Source organism: Otolemur garnettii, unplaced genomic scaffold (genome assembly GCF_000181295.1).
Source record: "Otolemur garnettii isolate 467f Iridium unplaced genomic scaffold, OtoGar3 scaffold00008, whole genome shotgun sequence".
In the NCBI taxonomy this organism is placed as follows: Eukaryota; Metazoa; Chordata; class Mammalia; order Primates; family Galagidae; genus Otolemur; species Otolemur garnettii.
The window spans coordinates 13,468,768-13,492,005 of NW_003852403.1; the positions used below are offsets into that span (position 1 = coordinate 13,468,768).

Here is a 23,238-nt window from a genome sequence, read left to right on the forward strand (position 1 = left end):
GCCAGTTGTTATATGGCTTTTGTCTCAACGAAGCCACCCATTACGGTAGAGTCATAACTCGCAGGAAGCCAGCTGCCAGGGCTGCGGCCGCAGGCCCCTCTGGGTGAGAGGCGAGGGGAGAAAAAGAGTGGCCAAATTCCCTTTTAGACACCTGAGCCAGGCGTTGTAACCGGAGAGTTTTGTGTCTTCTCCCAATCATATCTTCCCTGGGGAGACCCTTCTTGCTTTCCACCCTTGGGGCGGGCTCGGAGATATCTCAGGATTCTCATTCCTCGCCCTGCAACTCCCTGCGTGCTGGGCTGGGCTGGGCTCCGCTGCGGCTGGCTGGCGTTTGGCGCTCTGATCAAGCGCTCCGCTTTGAAATCTACCCCCTCCTTTTTTTTTTTTTTTTTTTTTTTTAACCAGGTATGATGATGTCAAACGTGATGCTGATGCTACAGTTACAGACACAGCCCCTGCTGGCGCAGCCTCTCTGATTCTCTCTCCCTCTCCGCGTCCAGCGCTGGGCTTTTTCAGACAAGTGCATCTCCTAACCAGGTCACATTTCAGCCGCGACCCACTATCTGTCAGTCACCGGAGACACCGCAGGAGGAGGGCTGAGGAAGACAGCAGCGTTTGCTTCGCCAACAGCAGGGTGGCAGGAAGGACATTAAAATATTGCAGAAATCAAGACCCCCCGGGTCCAGTCCAGACCACGATGAGCGCCCCGGGCTGCGGGCGGCTGGCGCTGCCGCTGCTGCTCCTCGCCGCAGCCGCGCTGGCCGAAGGCGACGCCAAAGGGCACAAGGAGGGCGAGACCCCCGGCAATTTCATGGAGGACGAGCAATGGCTGTCGTCCATCTCTCAGTACAGCGGCAAGATCAAGCACTGGAACCGCTTCCGAGACGTGAGTGCGCAGGGCCGCGAGGGCAGAGGGCCAGGGCGCGGGCTTGGGGAGGGAGCTTCGGGGGCTGCGGGGAGCGGCCGCTGCATGTCGCAGCCAGAGGCTCCCTCAGCCCAGCCCGCTAATTGCAGGGAGAGTAAACAACATCGGAGTCACAGCCCGGCGCCCGGCGTCCTCGGGACCCTCAGCCCCACACCTGCCCGGGAGAGGAGACACTCCAGGGGCGCCCGCCATAGGGTCTCCGCTGCGGGCCAGGCGCGGAGAAGCGGTGCGGGTGCGGGGCGGGGAGGACGGGCCCTGCTGCGGCTGGCCCTGACCTGCTCCCCTCCTGTTCGCGAGCCCAGCCGGGTGGATGCTGCAGGCTCCACATATGGGGCACTGCAGAACGGCAGGTCTGGGTGGGGCCGGCGAGGAAGGTAGCATCGCCTTGCGCGGGTGCCCTCTGTTCCCACCTTGGGTTTGGGGGGAGGAGGAAAGGAAGGGAACAGGGGCCGGGGCTTTGAGTTGGGGGTCCCAGTAACCCTCAGGCGAGAGAGTGGAAGGTGAGATAGTATTCGTAATGCGGGTCATGTCGTGGCGGTGAAAATGCCCGAGGCCACCTTGGGGTGGCCGTTAGAGCCAGGTCCCAGGTCCCCCCATACAGAGGGGCGTGCGCACGAACAGAGGCTGGTTTTCCTAGACCAATATTTAAGCCGGGGAGCCCAGCCTAGAGCGAGGGGAGCGGCTGGGAACCGGAGGAAAGACTCCTGGCCCAGTGGGCTTGAGAAGCAGAGAGAAGAGCCCAGAAGCTGGGTCTGAGGGTCCGCGGCGGACACCCGCCGGAACTCGGGCTTAACCTTGGGCCGAACTTTGCGGAGTGGGGGGCGGGGAGGCGGCTGCGGACGAGCCGGCTTCGCTGCAGCACTTTGTTTACCGGCACCTGTAGATCAGAGGGGAAATCGGAGGCGGCGCTCCGGGCAGGGCCAGCTCCTTCCTCTTCGCGGGGGTGGGGGAGTAGGGGTGGAGGAGGGCGGGCGGAGGGTGTGGCTGGACCCCGAGAATCATGGGGGTCGAGGTGGGTGATGTGCCTGGATACGCCGAGATGGTCGCAAGCTGGTCCCAGCGACCTAGTGGTGCTGACAGTCCGACCTCCCAGAAAGCCTCTTCAGCGACCTCAGCTTTTACTCCTCAATCCCCAGCTTCTCTCACCCGACCCATCTGGCACAACACAGGCCACGCCATGACCTGTCTCGTTTTCTCTAACTGCGTGCGTCCACAAGTTCCTTAGAAATTTGTTTAAAACACACATGCTTCATATGATATGCAGCCAAGTGATGGGAAGAGGCAGAAATAGGGATGTTTTTGTTATCGCGAGACAAGTGACTGTATCTCCAAAGTCAAACTGGCGGGTTGTAATTCACAGAAGGAAGGAGGAACCACAGGCAGCAGGGTCTCCAGGCTGAGCGACTTTGCCGCACCCACAGCTGGTCCAGCCGAGGGAGCCTGGAACCCCAGCAAGGCCTTCCCGAGGCACCTGCAGGCTCAGCGCAGATTAACTGCAGTCTCCTGCCGCCGCCTGGGCAGCGGCCCCGCCAGAGCAGCGAGGGGGCGGCAGCAGGCTGGCCCATCCAGAATCCATGTGTCACTGGTCCAGGCCTCTCTCAGACTCGCTGGCTGTTTGATCTGCCAAAATGGTGAAGGTCAGAAGGAAAAGAAATGCTTAATCAGAACAGTAAAGGTTTAAAAATAAAAGATTCTTCCCCACCTCCCTTCTTCCACCTGCTCCCAATAGCCAACTCTGTGGGTGAGAATAGATGACTTACTGCTTGACCCCATGGCACAGAGCTGCCCACCTGTCTCCCTGTACTGGTGCCAACCACTTCCTCCTTCCTCCCATACTCATCAAAAGAAAGGCACTAGTTTGAATTTCTGCAGAACTCCCCCCCTGTAAGATTCATGAAAAGCTTTAGGGCAGGTATTAAGTTTTGGTGGCCTCAGGTTTTGTAGGGCAGATTTCACCTAAATCCCTATTTAACATAGCCCTAGCTGCAGGAGGACAGTGTAAGGGAGAGAAGTAGGACAAAGAAGGCTAGGCAGGAGGGTCTGGCCCTGGGGATCTGTTGGCATCTTCTGCAGAGAGGCAAGAAAGAGGCCGCTAGCTCAGAGCCACTGCATTGCATAACTCTAGAGGTGCCACGATTTGAATGGTGCCCCCTGGAGTTGTGCGGTGCACAGACTATACATGAGGACCCTGCCAGCACTAGATACTCATTCCTCCTCTGCCAGTAAAGGCCCTACTTCCCAGCCTAAGAGAGAGAGGAATTTCTTTTGAATTCCTAAGGGGTGGCCAGATTGAGCCAGGACATAATTTGTAATCAATCACAGGATGGCACAGGGCTCCCGGATTGCCTTAGTAGAAGAGAAGCAAGCGGGAGGCGTGGGATATTCTCAGGGAATGGAATTGAAGGAGTTCATAGCATAGGTCAGGGAAATGTCTCATTAAATGGTGTTGACAGAACTGAGCAGGGAAGTTGAGGGAATCATGGCAAAAGGGTCAGGAGAGTGAAAAGGAAGGAAACTTGGAGAATTGTTCCAATTTGGATTGTTCAGAGCTGCTAAGAGGGGGTTCAGCTTAGCATTCTTTCTCTGAGCACCAGGATTACAGGGAAGGCAGGATTTACCAGCTGAGTAATCCTCCCCTTCAGTGGGCACAGGGCTCTCACATCCTGTGCTTGGGAGATCTTCCTAATGCCTAGTGTCCTGCTGCCAGGGAGAAGGGAATTCATGTCAGAGAAGAGGGGAGGTTGTGGGATCAGCCTGGCGCCCTGGCCCACAGATCTAGCTGTGTCCTGCCCCAAGCAGTTCTGAGCTGTTCAGAGCTCCAATCTCCTGATGCTCCTGTCTCTGAATTCACTTCCTGCAAAACTGGGTGGAATTTTACGGCAGGTCTTTGGAGAAAGCATCCAGGGACCTTTCATGGAGATGGACACTTGAGAGGAGACAGGCCCATTACGCAGCGTTCTTCGGGGCAGGTTCCAAAGAGCTTGGCTGAGAAGAACTGACTGTTCTCTTTCTGCTTGGCTTTTCTCTACTTTGTACTCCACTTCCATTAAATTTTAATTGTGAGCATTTAGCACAGTACTTGGCATGCAGGAGGCACACAGTTAATGTACGTTGAATTACTGATTGCCGGGAGCACGCACATCTGCCAGTCCCTACAGTAAGCACTTTGTACGCACTGTCTCATGTGCCCTTTAATGACCTGTGAGATAGTTACTATTACTTTATAGTCCATTTTACGCTTGAAGAAACTGAGGCACAGAGAAGTTAAGTAACTTACCCGAGGATCAATTAGCTTGTAAGTAGCAGAGCTGGGATTTGAATCAAGATCACCTAACTCAAATTGCTTTTCAGGGAGCTCTAAGCCTAACTCTTGGTGTAAGTGGGAAGGAAGGGTCTACCATCCAGCGCAAAGTCTCCCCTGGCTACATCCTATGGCCTCCAAGGATGCCTGGGCAAGAGTGGCACCTCCTAGGAAGGTAGGCCAAAGTGCCCAGTGACCCTGGCTGCCTCCCACCACCCTCATCGCTGTCTGGGCCTAGCAACACTCCAAAGGCAGCTCTGCACCGAGAAGCAGAAGTGTAGTGTGCCGGGACAGCTCTGGCCTGGGTTCAGGTTCTGGCTCACTGACCAGCTGTGGGATGCTGTTTACATCATAAAACCCCCAGTGAAATGAATGCATACCCATGAAGGTACCTTGTTATAGGGCTGGAGGGCATCTATTTCAGGTAATAACCCTGAATCACCAGAATGATTGTCATTTCTGGGCCTAGCCCACCTCATGCTTCAACCTCCATGAGAAAGATATTACTACATATTCATTCACTCATTTGTTCACTACAGATCTGAGCATCCCTGTATGCCAGCGACCTGGGGTCTGGTCAAGGGATATTATTACCTGCTGGGTACAAATGATTCTTCTGTTTTTATGAACACCAAGTAGGCAAGTAGCAAGTATTAGCCACAAAGGGGGTCCCTTATTATCACCCTCCCTACTTCCTACCCCACACACCTAAACAATGCAAGTGTGGGGATGAGTTGCACCGATGCTTGTGGATAAGTGTGGGTGTGTGCAAAGAACCCAAAAGTGGGTCAGAATGGTTTCCATAATTGGGGTTTGGGATGGGAGGGTGGGTCCTTCCCTGGCTTCCTCCTCCACCCAGGTTTCTAACTCCTCTCCACTGGAGTGGTGTCAGCATAGTCAGGGACTCTCGAACACCCAGCAGGACTCTAAGCCTGGGAAGAGAGGGAGAGAAGAGCCCTCTTTGGCTGGAGAGTCTGTCATATGATCCTCCAGTCTCCCAGCATTCTGAAGAGGATGGAAAGCCAATCTCCCAACCCCCATTCTTCAGAAGATCAGAAAGCTACCTGGAAACCTAGCAGAACACTCCTGCCCTGAGCCCAAGGGCCCAGGGAGCGTACTGTACTCATCTTCCTAGTGGGAAGTCAGAACTAGCTGTATGACCTTGGGCAGCCACTTCACCTTTCTGGGCCTTGATTTCCCCATTAGTTTAAAGGCAGGTTAAACAAAATAATCTACAAAGCCTTTAGACTCTGTGACTCTGGAAGATGGCATAAGAGCCTGTCACCCACAGATATAACTTGTCTATTCCACCCCACCACTGCTGTAGACTAAGCAGCAAGTCTTTGTGTTTAAGGAAGAGATTTTCTTTTTTTTGCCAAGGAAGTCCCTATGCCCAGATCAGGGTAGGGTATGGATAAGCTAGAGAATAAAAAACCTGAGAGGTGGGGCCTAATGGCATTGTGGGGCAAGTCCAGGATGCAAAGTGCAGACTGTGTACCTTAGTCCATTTGGGCTGCTGTGACAAGATGGCACAAATGGGGCAGCTAAAATAACAGATATCTGTTTCTCCTGGTTCTAGAGGCCAGGAAGTCCAAGATGAGGGTGGTGGCACAGTCTGTGCCTGGTGAGGGTCCTCTTCCTGGCTCGCAGACAGATGTTTTCTTATATTCACGCATGGCAGAGGAAGTGAACCCTGGCCTCCTTCTCTCATAAAGGACACTGGTCCCATCATGGGGACGCTGCCCTGTTGGTCTCATTTAAACCTCCCAAAGGCCTTTCCTCCTAATATTATACCATCCCACTGGGGGTCAAAGTTCAACACATGAATTTTGAGAGGACACAAGATATAGTTTATAATGCTGTCTCTGCATACTTCCTTGCAGGGGTAACGTGTGTCTTCTTAGAGCTAGAGACAGGAGGAAAATGGATACCCATACCAAGGCCTAGATACAGAATTTGGACACCACTGTGTCCAGTGTTGGTGAGCAGATGTGGGCCTAGCTGTGGTTCTTGGGGCATGCCAGTCTCTGACCCTGCAAGGGCTTGGTCTAACTCCTGCCTTGGGTTTGCTGCAGCATTTTTTAGCCATGAACTCATGTGGCACACACTGGAGACTGCCTCGTGGCATCACTTATGCTTGTATCTTAAGAGTCCTGTTGGTATTTGTAATGTGTGCTCATCACATTCCTCCCACGTAAGCCCTTGAGGACAGGGTCTGGGAATAGACTGCCTTGTGTACCTTTCTGCCATCCCCCCAGCACGGCATAGGTGTTCATGCACACAGTAGCTACTCAGTATCGGTGTAGGAACTGTGCGACATGGTGCCAGACAGGATGCTCTCCCGATAGCAGCACTAAAGGTCCAGGCAGCTGAAGGTAATGAGGGGCTGGAGTCCTGGTCTGACTATGCAGGTTATTTGGAGGAGTCACTTCCTGTCTCTGAAGCCCAAAGGTTGGGACAAACAAATTCAGCTCCCTGAATTCCAATGATTGGTTTGTGGGATAAGGGAGTGAATGACAGTGTGAAGGAAGATTGTCCTCTGGTCTCCCTGTCCTTCAGCTCTTTGTGCTTGGGAGCCTGTGCCTGGCTACAGCCAGCCTCCTCCTCTCTCTGGGAGAGGGGAGGTGCTCTCTCTCCTCCCTCTCTTTAGGATGGCTGCATAGCAGGCCAGCCACCCCTCAGACATGTGGGTAGGTAAGCACAGGGCTCCCCGGGGTGAAGAACAGCTTCCCCAAGGCAGGGCATCTCTCCTGCTCGCCTCCCTGACAAACAAGCCAGGCCTGGCTGGTGTCTTACCTCTGCCTGAATGCAAACTTTTTGCTCCTTCCCTGAACCTTTGTTCCCTGGCACAGGTCAGGGGGAGTGAAGAGTCTGAAATCGTTTAGGCTCCTTGCCAGTCATCTCCAAGTTTTCAGTTTGAAGGAGACCAAGAATGCAGAGCCATGGAGGCCCGAAGCACTGACCGCTGAACCCTCACACTTTACAGATAAAGAAACAGGCCCAGAGAACAGCAGGCACCTGGGGTGTCATCTCCTCTCATGGCTCAATGGCCTTTCTCTGCCCCAAGCCTGTGTTTCCTTAGGTCTTGACTCTGGGGTCTTCCTCAGATATCCCTGGAATTTAAACCCTGACCCTCCAACCCCATGTTCCAGAAGGGAAACTGAGGCCCTGAGGCAGCTCAGCAGAACAGAGCCCCAGGCCCTCTTGCACATTCCTCCTGTTCTCTTCTCTTTGTGAGCCACTGGGGCCACCACCTGGAGCAGAAACCAAGGACTAGGGTAGTAGCCAAGGTGCCAGTGGGGTAGCAGAGAGGTCAGGCCCGGGGCACATGGTGGGTGTTGGCGAGGGCATACCTGAGCGCAGGCCTGGCGCCTGGCATGCAGGAGTGAAGATAAGCACATTTTTGCCCTCCAAGGAAATTCCTTCAAGGGGAGAGGAGGTGGGAGGCAGGATCCCTCCACTGCCTGCCTCTTTGTGTTTATTCAGGCCTAACACTGGCCGCACCCATCTGAGAGGAGCAAGCACTTAGGGCCAGCCCTATCCCCATGGGTGCACCTCCCAAGATGTCTTCTCCCTGGCACCCTGCTGGGGTGTCAGTCCTCAGTGGAGGAACCCCAGGTGGCCCCCCCATCAGCTCCCCTTGTCTTTTCTGGATCCCTCTGTCTGTGCTCCTATGACTGATCCCAGGGAGGGCATGGGGAGGCCCCAGATGCCAGGGTGCCCCCACTCCTGGGCCTTCTCTGTGAGCTAGGCTCTGTCACAGGCTCCCTTGCCTGAGAAATGAGCCCAAAATAATGCCAGGTACAGGCCTCTCAGAGTTGAGCGAGGCCTGGCCCACTTCCATTTTTAGAGGTTCTTCATCTATTAAAAAATGAAGAAATGCTATAACAGGGTTACAGAAGTTGTGGTTTATTTAGTCTTATGATGAACTTCTTTCAATCCTGTTGCTGCGTCTCTGGCCATATACCCTCGTTTGGAGATAACATCAGAAGTCTACATTTGAGGCTCCTTGTGACTGTAGGACCCAGGGGGACCTCTTGCCCACCCTGCCCCAGGCTCCCAGGTGTATGCCTGAGAACTCAGGGCTCAGTGACCATGTTCTGTGTCTTTTGAAAGAGCTTCACTATTTGCTAAGTATTCTCGCTGACATTATTGCACTGAGTGCCTCCGTGGCTCAGAGAGGAAGGCAAGGAGGTCATCCTTATGTTAGCCAAGGAAGCAGAGTCTGGTGGATTTTTACCTCAATAAATCACGGCTTGGAGGGCTGCTGTTCCTTCGCTGATTCACTGCTGTGTCCCATCTTTCTCACCAGATGGAGAGGCTGGGAGAGATTGGGTTAATTCAAGCTGTGAAGTGAGCGGGTGATTTGGGTGCTAATTAAAATGACAGGAAGTAAACAGCACTTGGAAACACCCAGCATGTGCCCCCTAAGCCCAGCTAGGCCTGCGCGCACTCATCATCTCCCCCAGCTTGGCGCAGTGGGCCTTGTCTCCATGGCAACCGAGCTGAGCCGCAGAGATCAAAGCTGGAGATGGGTTAGCTCCAAACCAGCTGAACCAGGGGCGTGTGAAGGGATTTCTGGAAAGTGCCAGGAGAAGGGGCCCCCTAGGTGTCTTCTCCATCTACCAGCCAGTCCCTCTTCTCTTGGCTGCAGAACTCCTTGCCTAGGTTTTAAAGTGGAGCTGGTGTGGTGGGAGAAGCCACCCGCAGGCTGAGATTGGGCCCCCTGGTTTCACCCTGGCCTGGGACTTTCTTCATCAGCTGGTATTTTTGGATTCCTGGCTAGGCATACAGGTTCTGGAATCATTTCTGGGTGCCAATACTCTTATGCTGTGCAATTGCTGTGTGATCCTGTGTATGTCACCTAACCACTCTGAGTCTCCCATTTTATCATCTGAGCAATGAAATAGTAATAGTAATGTTCTTTTAGAGTTGTTGTGAAGAGGAAACATGCCAATAAATGTAAAGTGCTTAGCATAATGCTTCCCACATGGTAATTACTGTAAAGATGTTAACTTCTTTCTTTCTTTATTTTTGAGACAGGGTCTTGCTCTGTCACCCAGCTTGCAGTGCAGTGGTGCAATCATAGCTCACCGTAGCCTCAATCTCCTGGGTCCAAGCGATCCTCCTGCCTCAGTCTGCCCAGTAACTGGGACTGCAGGTGCACACCACCATGCCTGGCTAATTTTAAAATATTTCTGTAGAGACAGGTTCTTGCTGTGTTGCCCGGGTTGATCTAGAACTCAAGTGATCCTCTCACCTTGCTATTAGTAAGATGTGAGCCACTGTGTCTGGCCAGTTTTCTCTTTTTTTTTGGTATCGATCCTATTGGCTCTGCCTACTTCACAGGATTGGCAGGGTAGAAGGAAGACAGACCCATAAAAATACTTGGAGAGTGTACTATATTTAAGGCACTATTCAATACAAGCCGTGGTGCATTTGTAAATTCTAGTTTTCTTCCCCGTCTGCTCTGCTCTGTGGTCAGAGCTGATTGTGCTAACCAAGTAAAATATATGTGATCTTCCTTTAGCCCAGAACTCTGGATCTCAGCCTGTGCCCATCTCCCCTCCAGTCTGGCTCTCCCTCCAGAGCACTAGAGATGGGGTCTTCTAAATCTCCATTTCAAATGAGGTTGGCAGCTGAGCCAGTGTGGAACCAGGCCTCCCACTTCCTAGGAAGACCCTGCTGCCCTTATCAGATCATTTCTCACAGTGGCTAATGAGCCCATTTGGGTGCTGTAAATAGACATCACACTCACCTTGAAAAGCATTATTCACACTTGCCGACAAACACCTCTTTTTCAGGTTATAGATGGCGCCAGCCCACACCCAACCTCAGGGACCCCTTTGTGTGTCCCTGGGCTTTGCCCCCAGAATGGCCATTCCCAAGCTACACACAGGACTCCCTTGCCACCCACCCCAGAACCACTGAGGAGCGATTCTGCTCACACCCCCGTTGGGCTCTGCTCTCTCCATGATGGTCTCTCTCTCCGCTCTCTTGGAACTCCTCATGAGGTGTCTCTCTCCTGCGTTTTCTCTGCCCACAGTCCATGGTCTCTTCTGTTGGAGCAGCTTTGATTTGTTGAGTGCTTCCTGGACCCCAGGTACCTCACAGGCACCATCACCTTCAATCAGGAGACGGGTGCTGAGCTTCCAGAGGGCAGGGTGCTTACCCAAGGTGCATTGGTTAGGGGCAGCATGGGGATCTGTAGGACCCCCAGCCCTCCCCTCCGCATCCTGCTCTCTCACTGGCTACTCCCACTCTCCTGGAAGTAAGGACCTGGAATCTAGAACCACTGAGGCCTCCCACAGCCCTTCCCAGCACAGCACATTCACAGTGGAGGCAAAGTGTGATAGCCAGAATGGAGCTTTGCACAAAGGGCTCCATCCTAGAGGCTGAGCCAGAAAGGGGAGCCCAACCCTTGCTTGGGGTTGGGGAAATGGGTGAAACTGCTGGGCAAGCCTTTTTCTTAGCACTCTCTCCCCAATCCCCACTTACCTTGGGATTTCTGTTCAGAAGTGCTTGCTCTTAACTTGTGAGAACCCACTCTGTTCCAAGTCCCAGAGACGCTGCTCGCAGCCTAGTTGGAGTGAAGGTGGCAGGATCAGGCTGGAGTGTGGCAGTGAGCAGGCCCTCAGCCAATGCTAAGGACCAGAGGGGCCCAGAACAGGGGGCAGGTTCCCTATTCCGGTTCTGAGGGGGTGGGTTGTGGGGCACACAGATCTCATTGGTTGAGGACAGGTAACTCACTTCTGCCTCCCCAAACCCAGCCATATTCCCTGTCCTCTCCTTTATTACTCCATCCCCACCCTGTCCTGGGGGATGATGGGAGCAGATGGAAAGACCCTCAACTTAATGGAGGCCATGTGCCCCAAACTTTGTAACCCTCCCTCAGCCACTAGGCCTCTCCCAGCCTCCATTTCCCATCTGTGGTGCAGACAAGGGAAATGGTGCCTGCACCTGCAGCCTCCTGAAAAGCTCGGTCAGGGGTTTCAGGAGGATTCACATCAAGCCCTATGGAACTGGGTGGGAGCTCGAACCAGGCACCGAGGTGGGCCCAGGAAACCCCTCCTGCAGCCTCCTGTGCCTGCCCCTGGGCCCATGGCCTGAGGGACACTTGGCTGCTTAGACATGTACATGGGGTCAGGTGTGGTCAGAGAGGGTAGGGAGAGAGGCTAAGTGAGAGAGCCAGAGGAGGAGAGGCACACCGGAAGAAGGACAGAGAGATGCGTGTGAAAGCAGGAGCTACAGGGACAGGGCAGAGCCATGCGGAGACATCTTTGGCTTTCCTGCCCTCCCCCTTCCGCCCGCCGCTCTTGCTGCCCTCACCCTGAGGGAGGCCTCGGTGCCTGAGTGTGAAAACTGGAGGCTGCTCTCAGAGTGGATTTTGTCACTTCGTTTCTGGATAAAAACCATCTGGCATTGGGTGAACTGCCTTGAAGTGTCCTTGTTTTCCTACTGTTGCCGTACACGTGTGCATATGTCCACATGTGCATATGTACACACACGCACCTGTGCACACACATGCTCTATAGCACAGACCGTGTGCCTGCGTGCATGCCCTGGGTCTGCTTGAAGGCACACATATTCACAGAAGCACACTCTCAGGTATGAGCCTGCCCACAGCGCACATCCTTCAGCAGTGACACCAACTGCCTGCTCTGCTCCGGCCCCTTTCTGGCCTTCGTCCGGAGGCCCTCGCTCTTCCTGCTCTGAGACGTGCCAATTTCCAGGGAAGGCTTCAGAAGCCCAGAGCCTTTGTACTTTTAAAGCCCTTGTGTGTGGCCCCCTGTGTGCCCAGAGCTGCCTGCACATGGGTGCCCTCAGTGCCAGAGCCCATGCCGTCTTCCCCCGGGTCTGACAGCTAAGAGACTAGCCCCTGGCCACCCCCACCCCGTGAGACCTCTGCCCCTGACTCTGGCACATCTCTGATCCTCAGTATGGGGGGCTGCTGCATGTGGCCTCTTGTGCTCCTCTACCCCCAGCTCCTGGAGCCCCCCTACAGTGCTCCTCAGCACTGCCAGCCTCCAGCCCAAGGGGTCCTCTTCCTGCCTGCCTGGACTGCGCTGGGATCTGTGTGGTGGTTTTTAGCAACTGTCTCTGCCCCATAGGGGAAGGCGGGAAGCCAGACAAGTTGGGGGTTTATGGCAGGGAGCAGGTCTGGAGGGAGGCTGTCTGCCTGTGACCACTCAGGTCCACAGGCCCCTGTTGGCACAGCAGGGTGAGAAGGTCTCCCTCGTGCCTTGGGGACAGTGTATTATACAGTGTATTGTAGTGAGAAGAGGGGTCTGTGCTGAGGGTCAGGAGACCTGGGACCTGTCTCTGGGCTTTCTGACCACAGAGGGGCTGCACCAGGTAACCTTGGAGGGCCTCTTTAGGGTCCTCTGACTCTGAGGTTTGAAGCCAGACTAGGACGACAAGGGAGCCATTGCCACTGACACTGCCTCCCACTTCACTCTGTAAACCATCTGAGGTCTGCCGAAGAGCCAGACCTTGAGAAAAAACCATCCCCTTATAGCCTTATTGCACCAGGAAAAGAGGACCTGGTGGCTAGGGGTCTGGAGAGGGGACTGCCGAGGAAGGGAACTTGGCAGAAGGGATAAAGTACACTGTTTCTGGGGCACCCATGTCACAGGCATAAGAGTCACTGTTTCCATGAAACATGGGTCCTTTAGACACCTGTCTGGGTGGAGGGGCTGGGACTAGGCTGAGGTGAAGGTGCCTTGCCCATTCATATCCCTGGGTCCCTGCTGCTCCTTAGGGCTGCCTGAGGCTCTCTGGCCTCCAATTGGAGTGCTAAGGGTTCAGAGGACCTAGTTATTAAAGGCCTGCCACCCACAGCCACATGATGAGATGAGGGAAGGGACACCAGGGGCCCCAGTGGACCATGTCACATTGAAGTCCCCTCCTCTCTCCCTTTCTCCTCCTGCTCCATTTCCTGTGGCCTGCTGCTGTTTCCTGATCTCCAGGAGGTGGAGGTGAGTACTGGCTATGCCCTACTCTGTGACATCTCTGCAGGGCACACCCCATCTTCCTGCCTAGTCCTCCACACCCTTGCCCTGCTTTCTCCTTCCCTGCCAGCACCCAGTGTGGTGTGGGAGGATAAGGAACTTGTGGGAGAGGCTGGAACGGATTCTGGGCATGGGTTTAGGGGGATAGAGGTTTGGGAGAGGTAGCTGGCAGGGTGGATGGGGTTATCTAGGCAGCTACCAAGATGGAGGCAAGTTGCAGTGGCCTGGCCTGGCCCCTCCTTGGCCCTGCAGTGCATCTTAGCCCTTCTCTCCCCCTCTGTCATTCCCTGTCCCCTCTAGGATGACTACATCAAGAGCTGGGAGGACAATCAGCAAGGAGATGAAGGTAAGACTCCCTTCCCAGGTGAGGGAAGGTGACCGACACCATGAAGCCTGGAGACCAGAAGACAAGGCCTAACCCTGGGCCTGGGGACTGCTTAGCAGCCAGGACCTGATGACTCAGGAGCTCCAGTTATCAAGGGCTGCTTGAGGGAGGGGCCTCCAAGCTCAGAAATAGGGCTGGGGCTTTCTGGGTTCCCCCAGGAGACCTATGTTCTGGCCCTGTGTCCCTGCAGCCCTGGACACCACCAAGGACCCCTGCCAGAAGGTGAAGTGCAGCCGCCACAAGGTGTGCATCGCCCAGGGCTACCAGCGGGCCATGTGTATCAGCCGCAAGAAGCTGGAGCACAGGTAAGGGGCTTGGGGAGATGGCAACCCAGGAGGGTTTTTTTTTTAAAGCCTCTGTCATATGGTTTGACTGACCCTATCCTTATGAATTATTTATCTATTGATATAATTTACCCCAAAACTTAGTGCTTAAAACAGCAAATATGTATTACGTCACATAGTTTCTAAGGGTCAGGAATTCAGAAGTGGTCCTGTTGGATGGTTCTGGCTCAGGGTCTATCACGAGGTTACAGTCAAGTTACTTGCTGGGGCTGCCGCCTCATCTCAAGGATTGGCTGGGGCTGGAGGATCCTCTTCCAAGCTGACTCTCAGGCTGCTGTTGGGACCCCTCAGTTCCTAGTCATGTGGTCCTCTCTGCAGGGACGCTTGAGTGTCCTCACAACATGGCAGCTGGCTGCCACTAAAGTGAGTCATCCAAGACACAAGTGAGGAGGAAGCCACACCCCAACACTGTGGGATCCAGGGAAAGTCACATCTCCTCTTAGCGTCAATATTTCTAATATCTCTAAGACAAATAGATTAGATGGGATAATCTGAGGTTCCTTCCCTCCCTGACATGTAGGGACTTTGTGAAATACTTAAGGCTGTATCTTCTGAGAGCTTGTAGCTTGCGGAGGAGGAAGGAATGAGGGGCATTTGAGGAGGCTTTAGCTCCAGCCCAAGGACAAGATCCCTCCTGGCTCTAAAACTCCTGGAAAAGGTCCCGTTTCCCTCTCCTTTCTCCTGAACCAAAAACGATTAGACTTAAGGTTGCCCTCTTTGGTGCCTGCCGGGACCTGGCAGGTAATGTAATGCGTGGTGCGAGCTTGTGACGTGCCACTCTGGTGAGCACAGGCCCAGTGGGTGGGGTCCAGGGGCTTATTGGCATTGGCCTGTTATGGCTACATGGGAATGTAGCTCTAGGACTGCCACCATCTTCCATTTTCCTAGGAAAGGCCAGGAATCCAGGTTTTTATGTGAACTCTCCCATTTTGTAAATGTTGGTGAACAACTTAATTAAAAAAAATACTGCTTATTGGCTAAATATGGACCCATGGGCCAGACATGCATGGCCTGGTGGCCATAACTCTGCAATTTCTGATTTGGTCTGATTCCATAAGTGAAGTATGACTCCCTTTACCCTCTTACAGTCAGATCTGGACCTGCTATCTAAAAATGCTGGACTCAGTAACCCCTGGAATAGGGGAATCTGGGGGTTTGTGCCTGCCAAGTTGGTTCCATCCTTCTGAGCTGGAGGAGGGCCTGGCTGGAGGTGACAGGGAGGGGGGTACAGGTGAAGAGAGGAGGGGATCAGCAATCAGTAGATTGCTGGGCCACTTCTTATTGGAATGGGTTTCCTGACTCTTCCCTTCCTCCTCTTCACCTCCTTCCCCATGTCCTCCCCACCCTCTCCTGTAGGATTAAGCCGCCTACTATGAAACCCCACGGAAACAGAGATTCAGTCTGCAAACCCTGTCATATGGCCCAGCTTGCCTCTGTCTGCGGTTCTGATGGCCACACGTACAGCTCAGTGGTGAGGAGCCCAGCCCTGGGGGATAGGGGAGCATCACAGAGAAGTCAATTTAACCAGGGCCTCCCAAGGGTGTTCTAGGATGGATGTGGGCCAGGCAGCAAGGTCATTGCATTCAAAGAAGCCAAGCACACTAGGGATGCTTGCAGCCCTGGCTGGGGCTACTTGAGAGTTGTAGCCAGACCCTGTCCCTGACCTCAGGCAGGTGCAGGTAGGGGCGGGGCCTGGAAGCAGCATGTGGACAGTATTGAGGGCAGTGGGAGGAAGGAGTTCTGAAGTCCAGTTGATAGGCAGTGAAGAAAGAAGGACATCTGCATGGTGGCAATGGTCTTCACCAGCAATCATGGGTGCTCTGGGGCAGAAAGAAATAATTCTGCATGAGAAGGTAGGGTAAGGAAGAACTGTGATAGAGAGAACCAATTTTCACCTTACAGGATTTTTATGAAGATTACATGAGACTATATATATATATATATATATATTTTTTTTTTTGAGACAGAATCACAGCTGTTGATTTTTTTTTTTTTTTGAGACAGAATCTACTGTTGCCCTCAGTAGAGTGCTATGGCATCACAGCTCACAGCAATCTCAAACTCTTGGGCTTAAGCGATTCTCTTGCCTCAGCCTGTCAGCTAGCTGGGACCACAGGTGCCCACTAATAGGTTCCTGACTATTTTTTGGTTGTAGTTGTCATTGTCGTTTGGTAGGCCTGGGCTGGGTTTGAACCTGCCAGCACCCTAGCCACTGAGCTACAGGCACCAAGCCACGGGACAATATTTGTGAAAGCACTTTATAAAACCTTAAAGTGCCATAGAAAATGCCATTAGCAAGAGCTAATGACGGATGTTACCACCAACAAGGAGTTGGGAACTGCTTGGTTTTGGAGGGGCCTGACTGATTCCAGGGCTGAGGAGCCCTCTTAGGGTGAGATGCAGATTTAAGAGTCACCTGACCTAGCTGATTATTGAAGTTGCTGAGGAGATGAGGTCACCCAGGGAGCAGGGAGGGAGGGCGGGGAGAGAGAAATGAGCAAGAGGACACAGAGGTTGCACTTATAGGTGAGAGGGACAGGAAAGAGCTGGGACGAGCTGGCAGAGGGAGAAGCAGAAGAGCCAATGTCCCACAAGCTGTGGCAAAGCGAGGTTTGGGGAGGAAGCTGCCACGCTGTCCTGCAGGGAGGCAGAGTCATCAGGACACCTGACTTTCCTCCCAGCCTGTGGCCTTGGGCAAGTCACCGGCCTCTCTGCAGCCTGATGTCTCTGCTGAGCAGGAGAAACGCAATCCTCCAACCCAGCTCTCAGGATTCAGTGAGATAATGTAAAAGGCTGTGATGACCCGCTTCACCTTAGCGGCCATTCCATGAGGAGAAACAGATACGACCAGGGTAACAGACTTTAAGGGCAAGGAATGAATGGGCTGCTCTCAGGACCTGGCCTTGGCGAACTGCCACGGCAGAAGCAGCTGTTAGGGAAGCCGTGAGTCGGGAGATGGTCAACAGATGATGGCTGTTTGCTACCAGGAGAACTGAGAAAAGCCCACGGGCCACTGTGGTAGACTGCTGAAGGAAGGCAATGGCCAGTTACACAGGGACCAAGGGACCATGGGGAGGAGGAGGACAGGCCAAGAGAGTTAGTCGCAGGTGACAGGCAGGATGACAGGGGTAAGGAGGAAGGTGGGCAGATGAGTGCCCTGAGGACAAATGTTTCCACAGGGCAGGCTGGGTAGAGCAGGATTCACGGGTGCTGTGATGGCTGGGACTGCAACCTGGGACCCCCTTCCTGAGCTTCCAGCCTCTTAAACTGTGCACCCTGACCTGCAGTGGGACTAGAAGGGCCCTTTCGGGGTGTTCCCGGTGCTCTATTGGGGAGGACAGATGTGGTTGCCATGGGAGGCATGAGGATGCCCGGAGCCCCTGTAGCCCAGCCTTTCTTCTTGTGCAGTGTAAGCTGGAGCAGCAGGCGTGCCTGAGCAGCAAGCAGTTGACAGTGAGGTGCCAGGGCCCCTGTCCCTGCCCCACAGAGCAGGCTGCCACCTCCACTGCTGATGGCAAACCAGGTAATGAGAGGGCCAGGCTGGGTGGGGCCACACTGCCAGGGCCACCTGGGTTTCTTCTTTAGGGCTCTAGGATTGCAAAAGGTTTTCAGAGCCAAAAGGGAGAAGTGGCAAAATCATGGAAAGGCCCGAGGGACCCATGGGGCAGGGGCCCTGATTAATCTGTACAGAACTTTTGCCTCATTTGCCACCTGGGTGTCTGGAAGGTGGGAGAGGGAAGGACTCAGCCACAGGGAATCTAGGCTATGTGTTTTGCTGCTGGGAAGGAATGAGGAGGAGGATGATGTGGTTCATTAGAGAGGAAGGTGAGAATCCCCTGATTTCCACCCATGCCCGCATCCCTGCCCACTGCCCAGCCCCCGGCCTGGAGAACAGGATCTGAGGCAGAGATCAAGTTTGCTGCTTCATTCCACATTCACCCTCACACTCTCCTCTCTATTCTGCTGACTACAGAGACCTGCACAGGTCAGGACCTCGCTGACCTGGGAGATCGGCTACGGGACTGGTTCCAGCTCCTTCATGAGAACTCCAAGCAGAACAGCTCAGCTAGCAGCGTGGCCAGCTCGGCTGGTGGTACAGAAGCTGGGTGCTCTGTCTGGGAGGAGGGAGGGGACAGGGAAGGGGCCAACAACACATATGCTCTAGGCCAGCCCACCCTTGCTTCCTCCTGCCAGACCCCAGGCCCTGCAATCTGGGGACCCTGAAAAGAGCTTTAACCCCAGAAGAAAAGTAGGTCAGTGTCTATAAGAACAGGAGAGATATGGTTTAGCTGATAGGAAGAACTTCTTAGCCTAGGTGGAAGGGGCTTAATCCCTGAAATGGGTAGTCAAGGGAAAGTAGGAATTATTTTCCCTGAAGGGCTTCCAAAACTGAATATTGAGTGGTTTAGGTGAGGCCCCCCGCTGTGGGGTGGAGGGGAGGACCTCTGGCCATTCTTGAGTTTCTCAACCCCACAGTTAGATTCCAAGCTGCTGTCATCCTGAACAGAGGGCTGGGGTTGATGGAGGGGTGGGAGGTGAGGGGCAGGCGGAGGGGGCTTGTCTGAATCCTGGTCTTCTTCTAGGGCTGGACAAGAACCTAGGGGCCAGCTGCAAGGACTCCATTGGTTGGATGTTTTCCAAGTTGGATACCAGTGCTGACCTCTTCCTGGACCAGGCAGAGCTAGCTGCCATCAACCTCGACAAGTATGAAGTCTGCATCCGCCCTTTCTTCAATTCCTGTGACACCTACAAGGACGGCCGGGTCTCCACTGCTGAGTGGTGCTTCTGCTTCTGGAGGGAGAGTGAGTGTGGCCCCTCTCCTGACCCCTGGCCCTCCAGTGCAGGCTCTGCCCTGAGCTCTGTCCTCTCTTTGGGAGTCAGAGTGGCTCCCTCTTGGCCATCTCCCTGGCCCAGAGGTTTCTCGCTCACCCATTTCTGCACTCTTTCACCATGTCTTAAGCCCAGAGAAGCCAGCACTTCTAACTTCCTTGGCAGGCTCTGAGGCAGGTCCAGATTTTGTGGGTCCTGAAGCTCACGGGCTTTTGGAGGCCTTCTTTAAGGAAGAATGTGAAAGGCCAGGTGGGATGGCTCACGCCTGTAATCCTAGCACTCTAGGAGGCTGAGGCAAGTGTATTGCTTGAGCTCAGGAGTTTGAGACCAGCCTAAGTAAGAATGAGACCTGGTCTCTACTAAAAATAGAAAAACTAGCTGTGCATAGTGGTAGGAGCCTAAAGTCCTAGCTACTCAGGAGTCTAAGGCAAAATAATTAATCAAGCCTAAGAGTTTGAGGTTGCTGTGAGCTATGAGACCATAGCACTCTACCAGGGTGGTAGAGTGAGACTATCTCCTCCCCACCAAAAAAAAGAGTGTGAAAAATTACAAACGTAGGCTTAGTACCTATAGCTCAAGTGGCTAAGGTGCCAGCCACATACACCAGAGCTGGAGGGTTCGAATCCCTGCCAAACAACAATGACAACTACAACCAAAAAATAGCCGGGCATTGTGGTGGGTGCCTGTAGTCCCAGCTACTTGGGAGGCAGAAGCAAGAGAATCGCTTAAGCCCAGGAGTTGGACGTTGCTGTGAGCTGTGACACCACGGTACTCTACCCAGGGTGACAGCTTGAGGCTCTGTCTCAGAAAAAAAAAATTACAAATGTAAAATTTCTAGGGCCCCTTGCAGGGAAGGAGCTGTGCAAGTGAGGGTCTTAGAGCCAAAGATGCATTTGCTTCTTAGTAATTCCACTTCTGGGCACATCTCACCATCTGTGCCTCAAATATGCAATTACAAGAGATATGGTGGCATTTGTTGGCTGTGTATACCTGGAGTCAGAGCTGAATATGTGCTTAGAGATCATTTAGGCTATATGACAAAGGTCATTGATGGGAAAACTGAGAGCCAGGGATGTCAACTGACCTGCCTGGCCAGAACCAGAATGGGCCCTGGTGCTCTGCCGTGCAGGCAGGCTTCTTTGTCCTGTGGTGGAAGTGGTACAGCAGCCAAGGCCAGGGGCCAGGGCTTTGGCTAGATCTCCAGCATCGGCTGGTTTGGCCCCCTAGTCTTTCAAGTTCCATTTCATCATCTGAATTGGAAAATAATAATATCTACCTCAGAGACTGCTGTGAGGATGAACTGAGAAAGTCTGTGCAGAGCCACGTGTAATTCACAAATCCCTCTGCAAAGGTAAGGTATTGTGATTGATTTCACTGCCCCCAACTGCCCAGTCCTCTGCTACCTGCATTGCCCCAGCACCCTGACTTTCCAGGCTGCTGCAGTGTGTCCCGTCATCCTGCACCACAGCCTTCTCGGGGGCAACCTGGGAGCCATTCTCATCTTACAAGCAGGCAGGCAGGCCTCCAGCCTGGAGTGGCAGGGACTTCCCAAGGTCACAGACAAGTTAGAGAGTGGCTTCCAGTTTCAGTCACATGTCACTCAAGATGAGGATACATTCTGAGAAATGTCTCCTTAGGCAATTTTGTCACCGCAAACATGAAGTGTACTTACAGGGACCTAGATGGTGCAGCCTCCTGCGCACCAGGTTATGGGGCCTAGCCTAGCACACCTAGGTGTGTCACTGTGCTGAGTACTGTAGGCAACTGTAACACAATGGAATTCGTGTACGTAAATATCGAAACACAGAAAATGTCCTATAAAAATGCCATATAATCTTATGAGACCATTGTCACACATGCACTGTGGATGGAAATGTTGTTAGGTGGTTCGACCTAACATTCCTGGGAGCTCTCACTCTGTGGTGTCTGAGTTCACTCCACCTCTCTTCTTTTTTTATTTTTGAGACAGTCTCACTATGTCGCTTTGCCATGGTATCACAGCTCATAGCAACCTCAAACTCTTGGGCTTAAGCAATTCTCTTGTCTCAGCCTCCCAAGTAGATCAGACTACAGGCACCCACCACAACGCCTGGCTATTTTTCAGTTGTAGTTGTCATTGTTGTTTGGCAGGCCTGGGCTGGGCTGGATTGGAACCTGCCAGCTCCAGTGTATGTGGCTGGTGCCCTAGCCACTGAGCTACAGACCCCAAGCCACCACCTCCTCTTCTTAATCCTGTTTACTCATCCTAGGGATCCTAAGGCTCTCAGAGAGCTCTGGGCTTCTGGAGGACCGCAGGTTATCCATGGCTGTGGGGTGGGCTTCTTTAATTAGAAACTGAGTTTCTATACCCTGCAGAGCCCCAGCACCTGTTTCGGGGTCTCAGAGGGATCAGTCACCTGACCACCACCGTGGGGTTCCCTGCATCAGAGCTTGGGCGCTCTCATCTTGCAGAGCCCCCGCCGGGGTTCTAAGCCTGGAAGGGCTTAATGTGTCCCAGCAGCACCATGGGACAGCTCATCAGAGGCTGCTTCTCTCCACAGAGCCCCCCTGCCTGGCCGAGCTGGAGCGGATCCAGATCCAGGAGGCTGCCAAGAAGAAGCCAGGTGAGGCTGGGCTCAGAACCCCAGGGAGGGACTGGGAGGGGCTCTGACCCCTGGTGTTATGGCAAATGCTGAGCCAGAGGAAGCCCTGGCCTGGGAGGGCAGAGAGGAAAGCGCCCTTCCTGTTCATCCACATGGTGTGCCAGGGTCTCCCATCTGCCCCTCAGTAAGCGTGTTTTAAGTGTTAATTTTATGCCCATCCATGCCAGGGCTAGAGGTTTGGGCACAGAAGGATCCTAGAACCCTCCATTTAGTTCATTTCAGCAGGACTATGAGTAAAGTTTAAGGGCGGGCCCCCCACAGCAGTTACTCACGTACTCACCAAACACCCGAGTGACAGCCCAGGAAAGGCAGCAACAATCCTAGCCCAGCTCAGGGCTGAAGGCAAGACAGGTCCTGGCCTCATAAACCTTTAGCACAGGCTGGTTGGGCTCCTGGTATTATAATTCTCTATGTGGGTCTCTTCCCCCACCAAGTGGGCAGAGCCCATCTCTACATCCCCCAAGCGTGATCCCAGAAGGCATCTATTGGATGGACAGAGGAGCAGAAGTTCAGGTCCGGCAGGAAGAGAGTGAGCAGGGAAGGGCCAAGAGAAGGCTGGGCATCCTGGGCAAGGGCAGCCAGGCCAGAGGAGCAGTGAGCGGATCATGGGCATTGAGCATGAGACTGGCTGTCCTAGAAAACAGGGACCTCGAACTCCAGGAACAGTAAGGGCAGATGGGAGCCAGTTCTGGGGCCTGGGAAGGTCATTTAAGGAAGTGGTCTTCTCATCTCCAGTGAACCATGGACAGTGTCTAGCCCCGGGTGGCTGGGCTAGTTGGGTGGACAGTGTGGTCCTGGCTGGGCTCTGGGGGGCTTCTGGCCTCCTGCTCATGCCTGAGGCTCCAAGGCTGCCTGAGGAGCCCACACCCAGGCCCCCTCTCTGACCCACTGGGGCCTGTCCCACTCAGGTGGCTTCATCCCAAGCTGTGACGAGGATGGCTACTACCGGAAGATGCAATGTGACCAGAGCAGCGGTGACTGTTGGTGTGTGGACCAGCTGGGGCTGGAGCTGACCGGCACGCGTGTGCGCGGGAGCCCCGACTGTGGTAAGGGCAGGGTCTGTGCCATGAGGCCTGGGAGGGCCTATGTGGCAGGGCTCCAACCCACCCAGTGACTTGTTCCCCTCACAGATGACATCGTGGGCTTCTCAGGGGACTTTGGGAGTGGTGTCGGCTGGGAGGATGAGGAAGAGAAGGAGCCGGAGGAACCAGGCGAGGAGGCTGAGGAGGAGGAGGGTGAGGCGGACGACGGAGGCTACATCTGGTAGACAGCCCTCGGAGCCAAGGCCAGGGCCAGCCAGCAGGGACCTGAGCAGAAGCGGGCAGCTTGGCGAATGGATCTGGAAATGCAGTCAGAAGGACCCTGGCTCCAATCGGGAGGACTGGATGTGTGAGTGTGCATGGTGCGCGTATGGCATGTGTAGCTGAGACGGATGAGTGTGTGTGTGTGCGTGTGGCATGCGCTGACAAACGTGTCCTCGATCCACACTACTCCTGGCAGAGTGAGTCACCCAAAGCCCCCTTCAGCCTCCTTGTAGCTGTTTTCTTCCCATTTGTTGTTGGTTTCAAAATACACACATTCACACACATACACACATTGACAGCTTGATGGATTGAGATGCCCCCAACCCAGCCCTACCACCTTGGGTCCCATTCCTACCCTGGCCCCCCCAGCCCTGTCTCCCTTACCTCTGCTGCCCTCCCCCTCTCCCTTTGAGAGTCAGGTTCTGACCTACAGCCTGTCCCCACAGCAGAAGAGAGGGAAGCCAGGGAGCTGTCCTCCTCAAACTGGGCTGATTTG

General features: G+C 53.9%; 1 protein-coding gene across 1 annotated transcript; it reads left to right on the forward strand.

The window, feature by feature from the left end:
* The first annotated feature begins 387 nt into the window (after nucleotides 1-387).
* SPOCK2 (SPARC/osteonectin, cwcv and kazal like domains proteoglycan 2) lies at nucleotides 388-23,032 on the forward strand. The gene is made up of 11 exons (XM_003783580.3): nucleotides 388-886; nucleotides 13,196-13,204; nucleotides 13,538-13,583; nucleotides 13,813-13,927; nucleotides 15,323-15,437; nucleotides 17,375-17,489; nucleotides 17,940-18,059; nucleotides 18,550-18,768; nucleotides 21,337-21,399; nucleotides 22,347-22,484; nucleotides 22,569-23,032. The coding sequence occupies exons 1-11, from the start codon at nucleotides 698-700 to the stop codon at nucleotides 22,703-22,705; spliced, it is 1,266 nt and encodes a 421-aa protein (XP_003783628.2). The 5' UTR covers nucleotides 388-697; the 3' UTR covers nucleotides 22,706-23,032.
* The last annotated feature ends 206 nt before the right edge of the window (nucleotides 23,033-23,238 follow it).